At 52.1% G+C, this 17338-nt stretch overlaps 3 protein-coding genes across 8 annotated transcripts in view; 1 reads left to right on the top strand and 2 right to left on the bottom strand.

The window, feature by feature from the left end:
• The first annotated feature begins 1956 nt into the window (after nucleotides 1–1956).
• Nucleotides 1957–3019, top strand: Smim22 (small integral membrane protein 22). Its single transcript, XM_059270062.1, has 4 exons — nucleotides 1957–2071; nucleotides 2374–2518; nucleotides 2600–2682; nucleotides 2860–3019. Exons 2-4 carry the CDS (start codon nucleotides 2383–2385, stop codon nucleotides 2899–2901), a joined length of 261 nt encoding a protein of 86 aa, XP_059126045.1. The 5' UTR covers nucleotides 1957–2071; nucleotides 2374–2382; the 3' UTR covers nucleotides 2902–3019.
• Nucleotides 3020–3311: 292 nt separating this feature from the next.
• Nucleotides 3312–8762, bottom strand: Rogdi (rogdi atypical leucine zipper). Of its 2 annotated transcripts, XM_059270060.1 has the most exons (11): nucleotides 8479–8762; nucleotides 8342–8413; nucleotides 7457–7539; nucleotides 7298–7352; nucleotides 6651–6731; nucleotides 5629–5724; nucleotides 4968–5066; nucleotides 4470–4583; nucleotides 4337–4386; nucleotides 4105–4231; nucleotides 3312–3828 (listed from the first exon to the last, which is right to left on the bottom strand). In XM_059270060.1, the coding sequence occupies exons 1-11, from the start codon at nucleotides 8521–8523 to the stop codon at nucleotides 3787–3789; spliced, it is 864 nt and encodes a 287-aa protein (XP_059126043.1). In that variant the 5' UTR covers nucleotides 8524–8762; the 3' UTR covers nucleotides 3312–3786. The 2 variants fall into 2 exon arrangements, with proteins under 2 accessions (XP_059126043.1, XP_059126044.1); XM_059270061.1 differs by lacking the exons at nucleotides 8342–8413; nucleotides 8479–8762 and adding an exon at nucleotides 7705–7821.
• Nucleotides 8763–8965: 203 nt separating this feature from the next.
• Glyr1 (glyoxylate reductase 1 homolog) overlaps nucleotides 8966–17338 on the bottom strand; it is a 39265-nt gene continuing 30892 nt past the window's right edge. For all 5 annotated transcript variants that reach the window (XM_059270059.1, XM_059270054.1, XM_059270055.1 and 2 more), the window contains 5 exons: nucleotides 17099–17200; nucleotides 16274–16436; nucleotides 15832–16011; nucleotides 15396–15520; nucleotides 8966–10863 (listed from right to left, as the gene is read on the bottom strand). In XM_059270059.1, coding sequence (XP_059126042.1) covers nucleotides 10789–10863; nucleotides 15396–15520; nucleotides 15832–16011; nucleotides 16274–16436; nucleotides 17099–17200 — 645 coding nt within the window. In that variant the 3' untranslated portion in view covers nucleotides 8966–10788. The remainder of the gene's footprint in view (nucleotides 10864–15395; nucleotides 15521–15831; nucleotides 16012–16273; nucleotides 16437–17098; nucleotides 17201–17338) is intronic.

The raw sequence follows: 17338 nt of genomic DNA, 5'->3' as shown, positions 1-17338 counted from the left end.
GGATCAGAGGATGTGCCTAAACTCACACATTGGCAGGGTCTTGCAGGCTAGAAAAAGCAAGAGCTAGCCATTCCCTCCACAGCCCAGCCAGTCCACACTGGAGGCTGACCTACATAACCAAGAGGATCTGCATGCCCTCTTTGGAGCCACTGAGCCTGTGGCATGTACATCACAGTGGAAAATGAGTCCATCAGGAGTATTATGACTTTCATTAGTTGCTTAATGTTACAATGCCCCAGTTCCTATCTATCTATCTATCTATCTATCTATCTATCTATCTATCTATCTATCTATCTATCTGATTGTGCCCTGTATGTGTGCATGGGCACAAGTGGCACAGTGTGCATGTGGGGGTGAGATGACAACTTGACAAGGAGCCCTCTCCTTCCATCCTGTGGGTCCCAGGGATTGAACTCGAAGCTGCTCCGCTTACTGCCAGGCACTATTCATTACCTGTTGAGCCATCTTGATGGCCTCCCCAGTTTTTTTTTCTAAATTTTTTGAGACAGGGTTCCTCTGTGTAGCCTTAGCTGTCCTGGCGCTCACCCTGTAGACCAGGCTAGCCTCGAACTCACAGAAATCCATCTGCCTCTGCCCCCCGAGTGCTGGGATTACAGGTGTGTGCCATCAATTCTTTTTGAAACAGGGTCTCATGTAGCTCAGCCTGGCTTCAAGCTTATAATATAGTTGAGGATAACCTTGAACTTCTGGACTTTTTTACTTCTAAGTACTGGGATTACAAGCCCAGTTTATGTGGTGCTGGGGGTCAAATCCAAGGCCTTGCCCATGCCAGGCACTCTACCAACCGTATGTTCTATGTTCCCAGTCTGGGAAGAGTGAGATCATCTCTCTCTCTCTCTTCTCTCTCTCTCTCTCTCTCTCTCTCTCTCTCTCTCTCTCTCTCTCTCTCTCTCTCTCTCTTCTCTCTCTCTCTTCTCTCTCTCTCTCTCTTCTCTCTCTCTCTCTTCTCTCTCTCTCTCTCTTCTCTCTCTCTCTCTCTTCTCTCTCTCTCTCTCTCTTCTCTCTCTCTCTCTCTCTCTCTCTCTCTCGTTTTTTGAGACAGGGTTTCTCTGTGTAGCTTTGGGCCTTTCCTGGAACTCACTTGGTAGTCCAGGCTGGCCTCGAACTCACAGAGATTCACCTGCCTCTGCCTCCTGAGTGCTGGGATTAAAGGCGTGCGCCACCACCGCCCAGCTTGAGGTCATCTCTTTAGGATCACTCTGTGAATAAGCTAGGTCAGGTGTAGGCTGTGTAAGGTGAGGGCTTAACACTGGACGCTCCCCCTCTGCAAACAATTAAGAGCCACATGACTAAGAAATTGTTGTCAGGGCTGGAGAGATGGCTCAGCACTGACTGTTCTTCCAGAGGTTCTGAGTTCAAATCCCAGCACCCAGATGGTGGCTCACAACCGTCTGTAATGGATGGGATCTGATGCTCTCTTCTGGCCTGCAGGTGCACATGCAGATAAAGCACTCATGAACCTAAAATAAATCTTAAAAAAAAAAAAAAAAAAGTGGCTCTGTTGGGCAGTGGTGGTGTCACGCTGTGATGGCACACGCCTTTAGTCCCAGCACTCAGGAGGCAGAGGCAGGTGGATCTCTGTGAGTTCGAAGCCAGCCTGGTCTACAGAGTGAGTTCCAGGACAGCCAGGGCTACATAGGGAAATCCTGTCTTGAAAAGCAAAACAAAGAGTCAAACAGCCACATGTGTCTCAGCTGAGTATAGATAGCATCTGACCCTCAGGTGCCAGAATACAGGGGAAAGTGAGCTCTGCTTTCACTGGGGAAGGTCAGAGGTCCCAAGGTCAAGGGCCCTAGGCCCTGTGGATTTTAACTTCTGGAACTGTGAGTTCCTATTAAATGATTTCTTTTAAGTCAGCTGGGCCCTGGCCTTTGCCAGTTCTACAGCCTCAGCAGGCCCTGAGGGTGGGGCTGGTTGCTAAGGTTTCAGGCAGATCCGGAAGCAGGAAGCAGTGTGAGTTCCAGGATCCTGGGACTTACCTTGCTTGGGGGAGAGGGCACCACTAGAGGCAGGTGGGGCACTGGAAGCAGCCTTGCTAGGGAGAGAGAAGGTAAGGGATGGTGGGTGGGCTGCCTAGGTAAGGGTCAGGGGGTGGGGGTGGGGCTGAAAGGGCCAGCAGCGGAGGGAGGAGAGACTAGCAGGGAGGAGATGGTGGAGAGGTATGACAGGGAAGGGAGGAGGTTCCTGGGTCTGGAGCAGAGGGAATAGGAAGAGGAGGAAGAGGCTGGAGGGCTCACTGGGCAGAAGGCAGGGGAAGGCAGAGGGGGGTCGGGGTCATCTTAGGGTATGGTCAAGTTGTGGATGACCTGAGAGAGGCGTGGACTGAGGTGGCCCTTTGGGGGGCTGGGCCAGGTAGCTGAGATGGGACGGTCTGCTGATGAGCTGGGGCGGGAGCTGGAGGCCACTGCAGAGGAAGTACTGGGGAGGCTGAAGAGCCGCCAGCTGTTCCAGTCTGAGTGGGACGTCGCCGCCTTTGTGGTCTTTCTCATATTTGTGGGTGAGTGTGGCTCCTGGTCCCAGGCTCTACCCTGGTGTCGGGGCAGGGCCACATCTGGATGCCTGTCGGTCTGGTCCCTAGGCACTGTGGTGTTGTTGCTGTTACTGGTTGTCGTTCACTGCTGCTGCTGCTGTTGCTGCAGCCCCTCCCCCAGGCCCCGGAAGGTGAGCCCCGGGAAGGTGAGCCTGGGATGATGAACCCGGGAAGGGGTGGGTGTCCCTCAGGAAGGAGAGCTCCCATAGCAGCCTCGTAAGTGGGACAGGCAGGGGCAGGGGCTTCTGCAGAGGGTTCCGGCAGAGCTTTGGAGTGTTACCCACAGGGCTTCTCTGTCTCTCTTGCAGGAAAAGCCCAAGGGTGTGGATAACTTGGCTCTGGAACCTTAATGCCAGACTTTGGCATGGGTCCTGCTGGAAGACAGTAACAAAGCCAATGTTTGCCAAAGCCTGAGTCTGGACTGTGTTCTAAGCCCTGCCACGGATCGTGTGGTGGTTATGATGCACATGTGGTTCCCTCTTGGACTAAGGGCCTGAACTGACTCTTGCCACTGTCCCACAGGGCCACCCTGCAGCCAGGGGTCCCTTTCTCAAGGGTGTGTTCTGCCTGGCCACAGGCTGTGATGCCAGCACTCAAGAGGCTGAGGCAGGATTGTCAACTCCAGGCCAGACTCTACTTCAAAGGCCTTGACATGGTGTTGAGTGGGGGACATCAGGTGACAGGAACATGGGAGGCCACTGATGACCAGGGTCCTTCAACCTAGTCCCTACTAAGCAGGGAGACAGACAGAAAACAGGGCTCCAGTCCAAATCTGATCTTTATTTGTTAGAGGTGGGTTGAGGTCACAGAAGAAACCATCCCAGCACTGCAGCTTATTCACAGGGCTACTTCCCCTGCCCGGGCCCTCTTCCTTCCTGCAACTCCCATCCCTCACTAATGGGAGCTGAGAGAGTGGGAGACAGGACAGCCCTGGGCCTGGTCCCACCCTGAGTCCAAAGGTTCCCAGAGAACTCAGGAAGGCAGGGTTAGGAGCATGGCCACACCTCAGCCCACCTACTTGATTGCCCTTCCCCATCCTAACAACCAAGCTGGCACCCCTTTCTCCAGGGGCCTCTAATATTCGATTCCAGCAGTGCAAATGTGTCACAGGGTGGTGAGGAGGGAGAGCAATAACTTGGGGGTGCCTGCAGTGACGGCACTGCAGGGGTTATGTGTTGGGGAGAAGGACTACAAGGCGGGGCTACCCTCCGGGGGGGATTCTGGCAGGTGCTTGCTCAGAAGGGCCGGGAGCTCCAGTAGCTGGAAAACACAGAGATCTGCAGAGGGTGGAGGTGTGGTCAACAACATGAGTGGGAGGGTGCCCACTGGCCTCAGGGGGTGTGACCAAGGAGGAGCTATAGGTGTGGTCAGTGGGGTGCTATAACCCCCCAGAGCCCAGGTGAGATGTCAAGGTCACAGAAGGGGATCGCATCTGGGAACTGTTGCCAGCTGACTGGTGTCTCCAGTACAACGGTCTTTACAACCCGGGGGCACTTAGGAAGTGTGACGTGGCCCCTGAATGGCCTCCCCTGCCCCACTTGCCCTGGACACACCTTATCCTTGAGCTGCTGGCAGAGCTGCAGGGAGACAGTGAAGTACACCAGGGCGTCGTTGAGCCAGGGGACCACGCACTCTACCTTGTGGACGTGGCTCACCTCCAGGCGCTGTGAGCCCCACTCACTGGGGAGAGATGAGAAGTGGATCCCCGAAGGCAGACCTGGACCCAGTCCCCAGGATGCAGAGGGGAGGAGGGAAGGGCTCTAGGCCCTCTCACTGTATACTTACAACATGGCCCCGGGGCTGTGGAGCACGGCACCTCCGGAGGGGCGGAAGTTCTAGGCAGAAGCACCAGAGTCCGTGAGGTCTCCATGGGGAGTCCCCAGCAGGGCGGGTGTCGGGGCATCGGGGAGAACTTTACCTTGGTGGAGGTGGGCTGCAGGGCGTGCAGCTGGTACACGGTGAGGCACAGCTTGTTGAGGTTGATGTAGACGTTGACCAGCAGGTCAGAGGGTAGAGTAGGCGCAAACATCCGCTGGGGGAGGGGAGAGGAGGGATGAGGCCCTCTTCCATTTTAGGCTGCATCACTACAGGGTATGGAATTACCTGGGACGGGGGGGGGGGGGGGGGGGGGGACGACGACGACGGGACGGACGGGGACCCAGGGGGAACCCAGCCCTGTTCCCAGGTGCTTCCCCATAGGCCGGGGCACCAGAGCCTCCCCATGTATCCCCATAACCTCCTTGTGCTGCTATGCTGGAAGCCACTGGCTGAAAAACTGGGTTAACATGTTGGGGGCAGGATGCAGGGTGGAGGCCAAGAACTCAACCCAGAAAACTGTCCAGGCCCAGATCTCCCACTGGCTGGGCTTCTCAGCAGGGACGTTTCTCTTGGGGCCGAGGATGTCTGAAGTACTAACCGTGAGGCCGCTGGCAGCAATCTCGGGCAGCGTGAGGGTGGCTGGGGTAGTGAGCCGGTTTCTGGCTCTGGTCAGTTGCAACATCACAGCATCCATGAGCTGGGAAGGGGTAGGCCATCACTGCTACTTGGGCGGTAGCAGCTGGGGTCCCTCGTGTCCCACCCCCTAGCTTCCGCTCCTGCCGGGTGACCACGGTTCCCAGGCCAACCTGCAACTCCAGCGGGGTGCTTGCCATTCTGAGGGCCTATTACCTGGAGGGTCTTAGAGAAAAAGCTAGAGTCCTGGGCATCTGAGTCAGCCGTCCCCACAGACCATGTGGCCCTGTTCTGTGACAGGTTTTTACTGCCGCCACCACTGCAATAGGACTACTAACAGGTGGGTCTGGGGGCATTTCACCTGAATTATTACAGCTAAGTGTCACTACAGGTGAGCTTTGAACATGTGAGCAAACGGGGGCTTAGAGTAGCAAAGAACTTAAGGTTGCACGTCTCATGTCAAGGCCCGGGGACTGGAGCCAGGCCTGATACTGCAATCCAGGCTATAAGCCAATAACCGTGGCCAGGCCAGTGAGCACTGGTTGAGGAAGGAGCAGCTTCCATCGAAGCCTGGGGACATGGGGCTGGTGCTGTTCGGGGTAAGGGGGCAGGACAGGAAGAGTCACCTTGAGGACCTCGGCTCCTGTCTTGAACTGGTAGCTCTCATCCCGGTTTGCCAGGAGGTAAATAGCTTGGCTCACGTGGTTCCTGGCATCCTGGATCTGGGAACAGCCCCCACCACCCCCATAAACAAAGTCTGTTAGTTTCAGAGGAACCACATTTCTGAGTTCTCAGCCTGACCCTATAACACAGGACCCCACTTGATGGGCTAACCTCTCGGGATGCCACCTGTGGTCACAATACCCTCCAGAGCTGTAGTCTTTGAAGCTGGATGGCTAGGCTCTGGACAACCCTGGCCGCCAAGGCACACTGGCTCTTGGCCCTGTGTAGTTCACTGCTCAAAAGACAACCCCAGTACATCCTCAAAGTAATAAACCTGCAGGGTTCAAGGGAGGACACAAGGGAGGACAGGAGAGACCTGTGAACTCCCTGTGAATTAAGACAGCCACAGGATTGGGTGGTGGCGGCACACCCCTTTAATCCCAGCATTCAAGAGGCAAAGGCAGGTGGATCTCTGAGTTCAAGGCCAGCCTGGTCTACAGAGAAAGTTCCAGGACAGCCAGGAATATACAGAGAAACCCTGTCTCAAAAAAAAAAGCCCAGGGGTGGGAAAGAGCAGGGCTCCAGACAGAGCAGCACACACAGGCAAAGGCCCTGGGTATGGATCAGCTTTAGACCAGGGTGTGTGTATAAATGATCATGTGTGGTATATGGCGTGTGGGTAGGCAGGAGGCCTTTGTACGATCCCAGGTACATGGGAAGCCGCTCTCGAGTTAAGTGACATTCAAAGGGACCTTCAGCTGTCCTCACGTGGCCAAAGTCACAAAGGTAGGGCCAGTTTCACATCCCTCATGTGAAGCAAGCTCTGAGGCCCCAAGGCACCACCACCCCAGTTCTGCTAGGAAACAGTCTCCTATGTTTGCCGTGGTCACTAAGTCCCTAGGCCAGACTTCGCCACAGAAGGCCCCGGGGAGGCCTTAGCTTGGGCCTGCCTTGGGGCCTGAACCGGGCGGGCAGTGGACCTCACCTGCTGCAGCTTCCACTGCTTGTCCTCCCGGAAGGCAAAGTGTAACAGCTGGTTGTTCCGAGGCATCTTCAAGTTCACATCCTATGGGCCAGGGTGTGATAAGCAGGCAGAGGTACCCCTGTCCTCCTAACCCCCCAGCCAGGAATGCAGTAGATGGGGGGCTGAGGCCCCAGGCCCTTAGGGGTTAAGTGAACAGGAATGCCAAGAAACAGGAACTCAGGTCCAGGCGAACCACAGAGCAGTGAAAGGGGAAAAAGTTGAGAAAGGGAAGGTCTAGACAGGAGGCGAGTGCTGGAAAATCAAGACTGAGCCACAGAAGGGACTGTTCCCCATGCCTGGAGGCCTTGTCTACTCCCTAGTCCATAGCTAGGCTGCCAATGCTCACATTTCACAGGGTCCAGATGCCAGGCTGAGCTAAGTGTGAAGCCACCCACTTCCTGTCCCTCGTTGAATCCATATGCCTATCTCATGAGGTAGTGTGAGGGTTGCTTGCCAGGTTACAGATGTAGAAGGAAAAAGGTCCAGAGATCACAAGGGTCCTGCCCAGAGTCTCACAGCTAGCTAGTGGCAGAGCTAAGGGGCCAGCACCGTCCCGGTCACTAGCAGGACTGTTAGGGAATGACCAGGGTGGGCTCCGGGGGACTCACCGCCTGGCTGAGGGCATCCCCCTGCAGAGTCAGCACGCCCTTCACCTGGTCTGTGCTGTAACACACAGGAGTCAGACGGGGGCCTGATGCTGCCAGCATTTCCTCCCCCTAGGCACTCCAAGACTACCCTCCCCAAACCTCCTGCCCAACCCAGCTCACCCACAGCTGCCCAGGATGAAGTTCTCCTGCTTGGTAGCTCCCTCTGTGCTGGGGCCTGGGAGAGTGAAGCGGAGAGAGGCCTCCTGTGGAAGACAGGGCAGTCCCAATACCTCAGTCTGGCCAGTGCTCCATTCCCAAGCCCTAGATATACCTTACCAGATTAGCCAGGGAAAGGACAAGGTGGGCAGGTCTGGCCTGGCTCCTCAACCTTTGCCCTACCAAGCCTCTAAGTCTCTGTGAGCTCAGACCTGTTCATTCCACAGCCCTGAGTATCCATCAGGAGCCGCCAGGTAGGAACACAGAACAGAGAGGCACATTACTTAGCTAACTGGAGTGCTGTGACACGGTGTTGGGAGCAGAGGTATGGAATCACGCAGTAGTCATAGTAACATGCTTTCCTAGGTCACCGAGCTAGGTATTTTTTGAGATGGTTTAATCATCTTCACAACAGCTCTGTGAGCCTGGTCAGGGCGAGGGAACAGGCTCAGAGATGTAGGTAACTTGGCTGAGACCACACTGCAGGGCGGGGGATCCTTCAGAGCTTGGATTATCAGTTTTTGTTTTGAGACAGTGTTTCATTATGTAGCCCAGGGCTAGTTTCTAACTCGTGATCCTCTAGCCTCACCCTCCCGAGTGATGGGATTACAAGCGTTCACCACCATCCTGCTCATAGATGAAATGTCACTGTTTCAAAGTCAGTCCTCACTCAAGACCCCGTGTTCGCCCTGGGGTCTAAGCCCTCGCTGCACACACACGCCACCTTGCCTGAGTCTGGACTAACTCTTCTGAGAGCGTGTGTATCTGAAGGCAATCACGTTCAGCAGCCGCCGCCGCCGCGGGACCGGTGGAAAGAGGGAGGGCAGGCCGGGCGTGACCGGCGCTTACCTTGAGGATGTCCTGCAGCTGTCTTAGCACGGCGTGCACCTCAGCGTTCAGCAACCAGCGGAACTCCTCCTCCTGCGGACAGCTCGGCGTCAAACCCGTCCGTCCCTGCCCCCCGCCACCCGCCGCCCGCGCCTCACCAGCACTGCCCGCTCCGCAGCGCTCGCAGCCATCGCGGTCGCCATCGTCGCGGCCGCGCGCCGTCTCTGAGGTCTGTAGTCTGGAGCTTGGTGCGCCGTGCCCGCCCCTTCTCCTCCTCCCCCACGACTGATTGGCAGATCGAGCACAAGCTCCGCCCCCAAGCCGGTTACGCCTCACACAACCAGCTCCTGCTCCCAGCTCACCAGGAGGCGGGCGGGCTACGCTTCACCGCCCATCCGCCCTCCTCAACCCTCGTTCTTCAGCAGGGGCGGGGCGCTACGGCAACCAACCTAGCGCTACTGCTTACTGATTGGGCAGCGGGGCCGTCCCTCACGGCGCCGTCCCTGCATTGTCCCGCCAGGTGGCGCCCGCCCAGTAGGGACGCAGAGGGAGGGCTCAGCCGGGCTGACATTGGAAGGCCTGGCCATGGATGCCCGCCCGCTCCCACTCTAGGTCCCCAAAGCGCTCTGGCACAAGTGGCACAGCTGTGGTACCAAGAAATGTTTTATTTTTCTTTTTTCTTGCAGTAGCTTTGTTAATTGCACAAAATCATGTTTTGTTTTTGCCATTTAAACATTATCACACAATCCTATTCTGAAGGACAAATGCTCATTAAAAACAAAGCGAAAATAAAAATTCACAACCTTAATCACCTAGATTTGTCATTAAAAGGAAAAGGGGGAGGAGGGGCTTTCTTACAGGCATTTTCACAATGTCACATTTTCTCCTTAAAAGGGAAGGATTTCAAAACGAAAGGTGAAATAGCTTAAACAGAAATAGTCATAAAAAGGAACTTTACAGAATTGTCAACAATATTAAGACAACATTGACTAACCGGTTTCCTTACAGCATCTTCCCAACCCCGACCCCCAGGACCAAGACAGGATGTGTCCAGACAGAGAAAGGGTCAGCATCCCAGTGAAGGAGCAGTTGTGCTGAACCCCACAAGCATCCGTTGCTCCATGCCCATGTCCTGAGATCCTTATCCCAGGTTTTTCCCAGTGGAAAGTCTAAATTGCAGCTTTGGAAATCCAAACTCATGAGGAGGAAGGCAGACACCCTTCAGGTGATTCCTCTCCTGTGACATTCCAAGCCTCTCTGGTCCCATCTCCAAGGAGAAATACTAGGCTGACAGATGACTGGTTCCACCTCTGAGGGCGGTTAGGTTACTAGAACAGGACCCAGTTTTCTTCTGTCCCAACAAACCCAGGACTTACTTGGAACCATTGACACTGGCAGAAGTGAGGTTCCGCCTCAAAAGCCCAGCTTCCTATGAAATGCTCATCTGTGAAATGTTTATTATTGGTGTCGGTCAGGCTGGGTCTGGGCCAAAACAGGATGGGACAGAAATACTATCTCCATGGGAGGAAAAGGGAAAGAGAGGCATGCAGGGGACCTGTGTAGAGCAGGCTGAACAGGTGGCCTGGCAGAGGAGACTGCCATTAACGGAAAGAGGAAGGAGCCACCCCCACACTCCACTGCTCCTTAGTGCCCTCAAGACCCTTTCCCACGGGCTGGAATGCAAACCCAAACAAAACCTCCTGGGAAGAGCAAGCTCTAGCCACAGAGCCAGCAGCCAGGGAGCGGGAGCCAGTGGGTCCTGCTCCCCCTAAAGGGTGTCTGTGTGGTCATGCTGGCCTCTCTTCAGTTCACAAAGGCGTTCTGGGAACTGCTGCATTATGATAGTGTCTACAGGAAAATCCTCCTCAGTTTGGGGGCCCACAGAGCCTCCTTTGGGAGTCTGCTGGTTCATGATGGCTCAGGGGCCTCTCCTTCCAGGGGTCCAGTGGGGGCCACCATGGACCCTCTGCCAGCCTCTTTCCTGGACAGGTTGAGAGAAGGCTTCCTGTGCTCCCTGCCAATTCTAGTTCCACTAGTCCCTTGACCAGAAGGGGGCTGAGATAAGACAAGCTTGGAAGAACAGCCAGGCAGCAGTTTCTGGGCAGCTTCTATCCTGGGGTGGGTAAGAGTGTGTGAGTGTGTGTGTGTGTGTGTGTGTGTGTGTGTGTGTGTGTGTGAGAGACAGAGAACACAAGAGAAACAGAGAGAGAAAATACACAGCCTCCTGCTCCAGGGCCAATGCCCAGCTCAAGAGCTTCTTCACAGCCACCTGTGGAGACCCTCAAATCCCTGCCCAGGGCCGCAGGGAGGGAGAGTGCTGCTGTTTACTGTGCTGATGCAAGTCTCAAAGTCTGTATAAAAGGAAATGGAGACAGGTGACTGGTCCAGAGCTAAGTCCCAGAACCCTGACCCCACATTGGGAAGAGAGGCCAGAGGGAAGATGGGAGGGGTAGATGGGTGGACAAGGCTTAGTGTATGTAGGCTCGGTACACGGCAGACATATCATTGTCAGACTGGTCCAGTGCCTTGGCTCTTTTGTATACCTGGAAAAAAAAGAGGCAGATGTCAATCTCTAGCTACAGAGCTACTGTGTAGAGACCCAGCCCTGATATGATACTTGGAGCCATTTCCAGATGATTCTTGCCTGTTGCTTAGCAGGCAGGACCTGGAGCTTGGGATGTCTGGTATAAATCCTGGCTTGATGTGGGGCAAATGCCCCAGCTTCTGAGGGCTTCTGCTACAGCTTGATCTGCAGAAGCAAGAGTCATAACCCGCATGACTTTACTCAGAGGACTACCAGTACTCAGAGACGTGAAGTGTTCAGGGCCTTTAGGAGTCGTGGTGGCAGCCCTCAATACAGAAAAAAAAGTAAAGTTTTACTGTCCCCAGGGCCACTGTGCCCTACTGTTCCTGTTGCATGGAATACTTTCTTAAAAATGGTTGGCACCTCTTAACCAACTTTACAAAGGCTCCTTTGGGCCCCTGATCAACATAGCAGCTGTGAGCCCTTTGATTTACCTGCTACCTGTAAATGTTATTTTATTATTTCGTATGTCTGTGCATCATCTGTGTGTCTGGTATTCTTAGAGGCCAAAAAAGGGTGTTGGATCCTCTGGAACTGGAGTTACAGACAGTTGTGAACTGCTCTGAGGGTGCTGGGAATTGAACCCAGGTCCTCTGCCAAGCAGCCATTGCTCTTAACTCCTGAGCCATCAGCCCCAGTGTTTCAGTTTTACTGTTGTTTGCAACAGGGCTTTCCTGTAGAGCCTACAATGACCTCATGTTTTTTTTTTTTCCCCCCTTCTCACTATGTAGGCCCCTGGAACTCATTATATAGATCATGTTGGCCTTGAATTCTGCCATCTGTCTTGCCTCTGTTTCCAGAGAGCTGGGATTAAAGATGTGTGATACCATATACAGCTTTTTATTTTTTGTCTACATCCTAAGCTTGTTTAGAACTGAAGATATAACGGAAGATGATCTTGAACTCCTGATTTCCATGCCTCTATTTCCCATGTGCTGAGATCACAGGCATAGGGCACAATATCATGCCCGGTTAATTAATTTTTTTTTCTTTCCCCAAGACAGAGTTTCTCTGTGTAACAGTCTTGTTGTCCTGGAACTAGCTCTGTAGACCACGCTGGCCTTGAACTCACAGAGATCTGCCTGTCTTGTTTATTATTTTTTATTATTATTTTTTAAAGACAGGGTCTTACTATGTAGCCCTGGCTGACCTAGAACTCATTATGTGGACCAGGCTGGCTTCAAACTCACGAAGATCAGACTGGATATGCCTTCTGAGTGCTGGAATTAAATTATTTTATGTCCGCCGGGCGGTGGTGGCGCACGCCTTTAATCCCAGCACTCGGGAGGCAGAGGCAGGTAGATCTCTGTGAGTTCGAGGCCAGCCTCAGCTACCAAGTGAGTTCCAAGAAAGGTGCAAAGCTACACAGAGAAACCCTGTCTCAAAAAACAAAAAAAGAAAAAAGAAAAAAAAAATTTATGTGTATGGGTGCTCTGCCTGCATCTGGGCACATTCTTAACTGCTGAGCCTTCTCTCCAGCACAGCCTAACCACCGCCCCCCCCCCCCCCACCTCTATTTCCTATACTCTGAAATCTTTACTTGTTTAAAAGCTTCCAGCTCATTTTCTGTTTCCTCCATTAAACTGTAAGTACTGTGAAGAAGAGGAGAGCTGCCTGTACACCAGCATGTTCCCAGAGTCTGGCAACAGCAGCCATCTAAGACTCTAGTCACATAAAAGCTTGAAAAGAATCAAAGCCACTGCGTGACAGGCAGCAGGCACCCAGTTTTGCTGAGGTGATATGCTTGGCTATCCACAGGGCAGCTGAACAGTCCAAGCAGAGCCACTATAAAGGAGAATACATACAGCTCTGGTGAATCTGTTAATGTAGGAGCTTTCTTTTCTTTTCTTTTTTTTTTCTTTTTCTTTGTTTTTTGAGACAGGGTTTCTCTGTGTAGCTTTGCGCCTTTTCCTGGAACTCACTTGGTAGCCCAGGCTGGCCTTGAACTCACAAATATCCGTCTGCCTCTGCCTCCCGAGTGTTGGGGTTAAAGGCGTGCACCACCACCGCCCGGCTAATGTAGGAGCTTTCTAGACCAAACACCAAGAATACCATTGCTGGCAGGAATGTGATAAGAATTTTTTTTGAGACAGGGTTTCTCTGTGTAACAGCCCTGGCTGTCCTGGAACTAGCTCTGTAGACCAGACAGATCAGACTGTCCTAAAACTCAGAGATCGCCTGCCTCCGCCTCCCGAGTGCTGGGATTAAAGGCGTGCACCACCGCCCAGTTTGATAAGGACAGCTGAAAGGAACAATGCCAGAGAACCTAATCTTTAACAAAGAACTGAAAGATGGGAACAGTTACCTAGAGGAACTAGTTGAGGAACTATGGTTAGGGACGAGTATGTGGTAAAGTGAACAAGGTGGTTGGGTTTTTGTTTTTTTGCAAATTGGCACAGGATGAATTCTGAGGTCCTCAAGTTAAGGTATGAGTACTGACAACAACCACTACCGAAAAGCAAAGTACTGTCCAACAGCCAAGTTATGAATGAACGTGAAATTCTACCACACACACAGATAACCTTAGAGAGGATGAGAAAGAAGGAAGAGACCAAGAAAGGGACTGACAGACACAAATGTTGAAAGGACAGCTCCAAGTATCGGGGCACATGCTAATGGGAACCTGCCCTCAGGGTCTTGTGCAGTGCAGAGCCCGAACTCACATGATCCAGGGGTTTCCTAATCTATGCTCTAGTGTGAAATGAACCAAAATTCTGCAGCCCGAGCAGAAACAACCTGGACCCACTAAGGCGCTCTCCCAGCACTAGCCCTATAAAGAACCCTTCCTAACCACATCTAAGATGAGTTTTATGAAGAAGCTGCAAATACAAAAGCCAAGAGCCCCTGGTTAGAAACTAAATTGGGGATGCAGAGATGGCTCAGGAGTGAAGAGCACTTGGTGCTCTTGTAGAGGGCCTGCTTTAAGTGGCTCACAACTGCCTGTATCTCCAGGGGGTCTGACATCTTTGGTCTCTGTGGATACCAGCATTCATGTGCACACATCATCAAAAATAAATCTTTTTTTCTTTCGGTTTTTTGAGACAGGGTTTCTCCGTGTAGTTTTGGTGCCTGTCCTGGATTTTGCTTTGTGGACCAGGCTAGCCTTGAACTCACAGAGATCAGCCTGCCTCTGCCTCCCCAGTGCGAATAAATCTTTTTTTAAAGTGATTAAAAAAACAAATTAAATGAAAACTAAAATTCCAGCTACTTCAGAGACTGATGGGAGAGAATGTGTGAGCCCAGGCATAAAGAAGCAGCCAGGACAACAGGGCTCTTTTTCCAAAAGAGAGTCCTCAAAAGTAACCATATGCTATAACATGCTCCAGTACACGGAATGATGTGAATGGACAGAGCACTGCAACTGGAAGCAGACACTGAACATGGATGGAGATGCAAGTCCCAACAGGCCGAGGAAACAACACGATTCAGTCAGGAATGCTGAAATAAACCTGTAATCTGAGCACTATGGATACTGAGGCAGGAGGATTTTGCATTTGAGATTCTGGGCTACCTAACGACATTCAAGACAGCCTGAGCTATAAAATGAAATCGTCTATGAGGGCGGCAGAATTAAAGGAGAGTAACAGGAATTCCAGTCACAGCTGAACTATGAGAACAGTCGACCACTCTGGTAATAACTGAACAACACAAACCAGCCGCTGCACAAACTCACATTCCGTTTTAAACTTCTTTTGTGGCATTAGAGGTTGAACCAAGTCTTGTGTGCATGTTAGCCGAGCACTCTACCGAGAAACGAAACCTTCACTCCCTCCTGTTCGTCTTTTTCAATAACTTATTTCTGAGACTGACTCTTACTAAGTTGTGCAGGCTGGCCTTGAACCTTCTGCTTCAGCTTCCTGAGTAGCTAAGGCTACAGGTATGTACTGCCATACCTGGATCGACAAACTTTAGAATAATCCAGAGCAAAGAAGAAATCATGAAGAAAATAATAACAATAAACTACTGTGGTTCAGAAAGGAATGTACAGCTCTCAGGCTCATGTCATAGGTAGGTCTAGAACTGTTGCCTAGGGTTCCTCCTTCAGGACTACACAGAAAGAATCCAGATCCTAATTTAAAGACAGAAACAGTGCAGTTCTACACATGGTGTTCTTTTCCTTTCTTGGCTCAGTGTAGTGAGAATAACATATAAAAATTTAGCCAGGCGGTGGTAGCACATGCCTTTGATCCCAGCACTAGGGAAGGAGAGGCAGGAGGATCTCTTGAGTACAAGGTCTACAGAGTGAGTTCCAGGCAGCTAGGACTACACAGAGGAATCCTGTCTCAAAAAACCAAAAGGTAAAAAAATCAAAAACAAAACAAAGGAAACTTAAGAGTTAGGTGTAGGGGTACACATCTGTAATCCCAGCACTCAGGAGGTCTAACAAGATCCTGTTCAGTAACATGGGAAGAAAAGCTAAGCGAGCAGGACAGAAATAACAAACAACTAAAGGAAAGAATCTAGGGCCTGGACCACTTGATGTCAAGTTACCTCATTGGCTGCAGCTGCCATGGGGGTGGGATGGTTGACTGCATCACCCAGTGCAATAGCCAGACGGAGATCCTTCTGAATGTACTTCAGGTAGAAGTCAGGTTTAAAGTTTCCTTGTAGGATATCTGAGGAGGGAAAGCCATTCATCAGAAGTTTAAAGACCTACATGAAAAGTGCGCCTTAGAGTATCATGCTCACCTCCAGCATTGCCAAAAGGCATAGCCCTGCTCCTCTCAATCTCCTAAAGACTAGGAGCTCCAGTCTGGGGCTCAAAAACCTTTCACTGTGTCCCTGGGCATCCTCTGCCCGGGTCAATGACTGACTGGAAAGGGGACTCCTTTAACATAATGAGCCATGAAAGGACTCTCTCCTGGATGGTCTGGCCCAGCTGCTCAGTTCTAAAGAAAACAAAAATGCAAGACGGGAGGCCACTTACTTTGGCACTTCTGGTCCAGGAAGATGCTGGCCAACTGTCCCTGATTGAGGATGTCCAGGAGTGTTTGCTGTGACTGGCCTGTCACCTGGGCCAGTGTCAGCCCCTCAGCGATGGTAGCCATGAAGCTCCCTTGGACCATGTTCACAATCAGCATCATCTTGGCTGCATTGCCAACTTCCCCTGCAGGGTAAAGGTCATGTCTCAAGAATCCTACAGGCAGGTCATCTCTATCTGCACCACCCATGCACTCTGAAAACCTCTTTCATCTGTCCTGGATAGGACGGGTTCCCTTTTCTCCCAGGTACTAATTGTGCCTGGAAAAAGAAGCCTTCTTTCAGAGCCTGGTGAGAAGGCCACGCAGGACAGACACTGTCCCCAATGTGCTCCCGTGCCCCCAAGCCTTCAGGTCCAACATGTCCAGACAGGTGGGCAGATATATTACCTAAAAAGAAGGAAGTCTTCCCCATTGCCTGGAAGCAGCTGCTGCAGTCCTCATACAAGCCCCTGTCTCCAGCTGCTAAGATCACCAACATCCCGTCATTGGACAGTTGCTGATTCCCTGAGACTGGGGCTTCCAGAAAGCGCCCCCCTCTGGATACAATCACCTGTAAGGAAAGCCACAGCTTCTGATGGGTCTTGCTTCTCCAAATATGGAGGAAGAAACATGGGGTCATAGTGCCTCATCACAGGGTATGTTAGCATGTGGCTATCTACACTCAGGTTCCAAAGCCTACTACTATAGTGGGTCAGACATCCTTTAAACAGATGTGAGTCACAAAAAGGAAGAAGAGAGCTAGGGTCTGCATCTTGTTTCCCAGAATTCTGGTTCTCAGAGACCAAGGGGCAAACATGGCCATACAGATGCCTTGGCTGAATTCCTGCCCACTGGACCCTGCCCATCACTGAACTCAGCCACCCTCAGAACACAAGTGGGCCCAGAAGATTGGAAGGAGGACACTATGCTAGACTCAACTGTAGACAGTTGCTTAAGCCAAAAAGGCCACACTGGCAGTCTGGAGGCTTCTCACTGCAGGAGGGCTGACAGCATGGGGCCTCCTGTCTACTAGCCTGCAGTGACCTTCCATGGCAGTTCCAACCAGCTGAGGCTCTGAAGGGGGACAGTCAAGAGGCTAGTCCCAAGGTTCCCGACGTCCGTTCTGGCTTTGGCTCTAGTGTAACCAAACTGCCCGTACTTGGGTGTGGTCAGCCTGGGTCTTGGGCTCCCACTGAAAAGATGATCCAGAGCCAGCCTAGATAAGGCTGCTACCTGGGCCAGCTCGGTGACTGTATCCGCATCCACCGTTGACATGTCCACATAGCACTTCCCAGGGCGGATCCCTTGCAGCACACCGCTGGGGCCCAGCACCAGCTGTAGAGACACAATGGAGAAGCAATAGCCCAGGCTTGCAGTTAAGTGCTCAGAAGTCCCTGCAGAACACAGTCTGTTGTTTTTTTGAGGACTCATTTCCTGATCAGAAATTAACTATTAAAAATAAAAAGGAAAGAG

This window comes from Peromyscus eremicus, chromosome 8a, assembly GCF_949786415.1.
Source record: "Peromyscus eremicus chromosome 8a, PerEre_H2_v1, whole genome shotgun sequence".
NCBI lineage: Eukaryota > Metazoa > Chordata > Mammalia > Rodentia > Cricetidae > Peromyscus > Peromyscus eremicus.
This window is presented reverse-complemented; position numbering and strand designations above follow the sequence as displayed.

What these genes read in the sequence shown, in the direction of transcription:
- Smim22 (XM_059270062.1), top strand. Translation starts at nt 2,383, where the DNA reads ATGGGACGGTCTGCTGATGAGCTGGGGCGGGAGCTGGAGGCCACTGCA. An exon ending in GGTCTTTCTCATATTTGTGG is followed by an intron (nt 2,519 to 2,599) that starts GTGAGTGTGGCT and finishes TCTGGTCCCTAG; the next exon opens with GCACTGTGGTGTTGTTGCTG. An exon ending in CCTCCCCCAGGCCCCGGAAG is followed by an intron (nt 2,683 to 2,859) that starts GTGAGCCCCGGG and finishes TCTCTCTTGCAG; the next exon opens with GAAAAGCCCAAGGGTGTGGA.
- Rogdi (XM_059270060.1), bottom strand. Translation starts at nt 8,523, where the DNA reads ATGGCGACCGCGATGGCTGCGAGCGCTGCGGAGCGGGCAGTGCTG. An exon ending in CTGCGGAGCGGGCAGTGCTG is followed by an intron (nt 8,414 to 8,478) that starts GTGAGGCGCGGG and finishes AGCTGTCCGCAG; the next exon opens with GAGGAGGAGTTCCGCTGGTT. An exon ending in TGCAGCCCACCTCCACCAAG is followed by an intron (nt 4,387 to 4,469) that starts GTAAAGTTCTCC and finishes GCTTCTGCCTAG; the next exon opens with AACTTCCGCCCCTCCGGAGG.